We start from the raw sequence: 2,214 nt of genomic DNA on the forward strand, positions 1-2,214 counted from the left end.
GGAAGAAGAAGTCAATTAGAATCCCGATACTTTAAATCGAAAACCACTAACTAACACCATGCATCAAAATTTCTATTATTGAACTATTGATCATAACATTTCCAAGACATAATCTAAAAATACAGAGAGAGAAATATCAATCAAGAGAACTCTCACTTTGGAAGGGTATTTTCCTGCATAAAGGTGTATCACCTTAATAAGTAAAAGTATACATTAACATTATCCCTTGAGGATGGGTCCGAGTTAATCACCTTCCAAGCTCACAACTGCTTGGAATTCCTTCTCTGCCTCCACATACCTAGCTCCAACCACGATGAAGCGCACCACGGTGCCTTTCTCTATTATTGGCATCTTCTCATTCATAAATAAAGGATTTTCTTCAGGCACATACTTATAATCCACCATCTTTTGATGAGAGAGGAATATCTTGTCGGTTGGGCCACACCTCAAAAAGATACCTTGCTTCAAGATCTTGTGAACAACCCCTTCCAAGGTCTCTCCGCGGAGTATCTTGAAGGTTACACAGCTGAATTCTACAGAGAAAAGCACAGCACCAGTGTTTTTTCGAACTATCCCCTCCCCAATCTTCTCCAATGTAGTTACATACATAAAGTACTCAAGATCTTTTGACGCCTTCTTGAAAGTAAAGTCTTGCAAGAGGCGAATAACAATTGCCTTCTTAAGCAGTAAACCTTCAATCTCTAGTTTCTCAGCAGGGATAGGGATAATCACATTCCATGACAACTGATGTGTTGAATACATTTTAAATGACCTGCCACAGCCTACTGTCATTTGATTTTGTGACAGGTCATTTAAAATGTATTCAACACATTAGTTGTCATGGAATGTGGGATTGATTATCCCTGCTGAGAAACTTGAGGTTGAAGGTTTACTGCTCAGAAGGCAATTGTTATTCGCCTCTTGCAAGTCTTTGCTTTCAAGAAGGCATCCAAAGATCTTGGTTACTTTATGTATGTAGCTACATTGGAGAAGATTGGGGAGGGTATAGTTCGAAAACACACTGGTGATGTGCTTTTACCTGTAGAATTCAGTTGTGTAACCTCCAAGATACTCCGTGGAGAGACATTGGAAGGGGTTGTTCACACGATCTTGAAGCAAGGTGTATTTTTGAGGTGTGGCCCCACCGACAAGGTATTCCTCTCTCATCGGAAGATGGTGGATTATAATTATGTGCCTGGAGAAAATCCTATCTTTATGAATGAGAAGATGTCAATAATTGAGAAAGGCACCATATGGTGCGCTTCATCATGGTTGGAGCAAGGTATGTGGATGCATTGAAGGAATTCCAAGCAGTTGTGAGCTTGGAAGGTGATCACCTCGGATCCATCTCATAAAGTTCTATTTAGGTTATTCACCCTCAAGTGATTATGTTAATGTTTTAAGGTGCAACATGTCTTCGCAGATACTTTCACTTATTAAGGTGATAACCCTTTATGCAGAATACCCTTCCAAAGTGAAGAGTTCTCTTGACCGATATTTCTCTCTCTGTATTTTTAGATTATGTATTAGAAATGTTATGATCAGTAGCTCAATGTTAATATCTTAAATTTATTATATAAGAATGATTAAAAGCTGAACTAAATTGACTGAAAAGGACTCAAAATAAAATTTTCTTTTTTTGACTAAATAGTTTCACTTTGAGTAACCAAACTGAACAAAAAAAATAAATAATAATTTCTTCTCAATTGAACTTTCCTATACATAGTTGGGTATTTCCAGAAAAGTATTTTCAAGAGATCAGAAGAATAACAAGGAAACTGAGGAAGAAGAAAGGGAAAAAAAAAATAATGGTTATTTTTTTCCTTTGACCTTTTCAGTTTTCCTTTTATCTTCTCTCCTTTTTTCCAAAAAAATAATAATGGAATCAGACGGTGGTGGCGATGGTGGAGTAGTTCCTATACCTTCCCACGCCGGTTTATGTCCGCCTCATGATGATGATCATCCTGATTTTTCACCGGTTGGATCGCCGGAGTCTCAGCCGTCTGATCAACTCACCGCTACTGTACTCACCGATGATCTTCGTAATAAGATCGTGAAGCAGGTTCCTTTTTTTGTTTTTTGTCGTGTGGGTTTTGTTTGATTGTGTTTTTAGTTAATGGGGTTTTTTGTTCTTGGTGATTTATTGAGTTTTAGGGTTTAAGCTAAAGAGTTCAAGGTTTTTGAGTGAAGTTTAGTTAGTGGTGTGCAATTGGA

General features: G+C 37.7%; 1 protein-coding gene and 1 pseudogene across 1 annotated transcript; one reads left to right on the forward strand and one right to left on the reverse strand.

The window, feature by feature from the left end:
- Nucleotides 1–243: 243 nt before the first annotated feature.
- On the reverse strand, nucleotides 244–934 carry LOC124893857 (DNA-directed RNA polymerase V subunit 7-like). The gene has a single exon (XM_047404703.1). The coding sequence runs from the start codon at nucleotides 790–792 to the stop codon at nucleotides 244–246; it is 549 nt and encodes a 182-aa protein (XP_047260659.1). The 5' UTR covers nucleotides 793–934.
- On the forward strand, nucleotides 842–2,208 carry LOC124893856 (annotated as a pseudogene).
- Nucleotides 2,209–2,214: the final 6 nt, after the last annotated feature.

This window comes from Capsicum annuum, unplaced genomic scaffold (assembly GCF_002878395.1).
Source record: "Capsicum annuum cultivar UCD-10X-F1 unplaced genomic scaffold, UCD10Xv1.1 ctg66449, whole genome shotgun sequence".
Taxonomy (NCBI): Eukaryota; Viridiplantae; Streptophyta; class Magnoliopsida; order Solanales; family Solanaceae; genus Capsicum; species Capsicum annuum.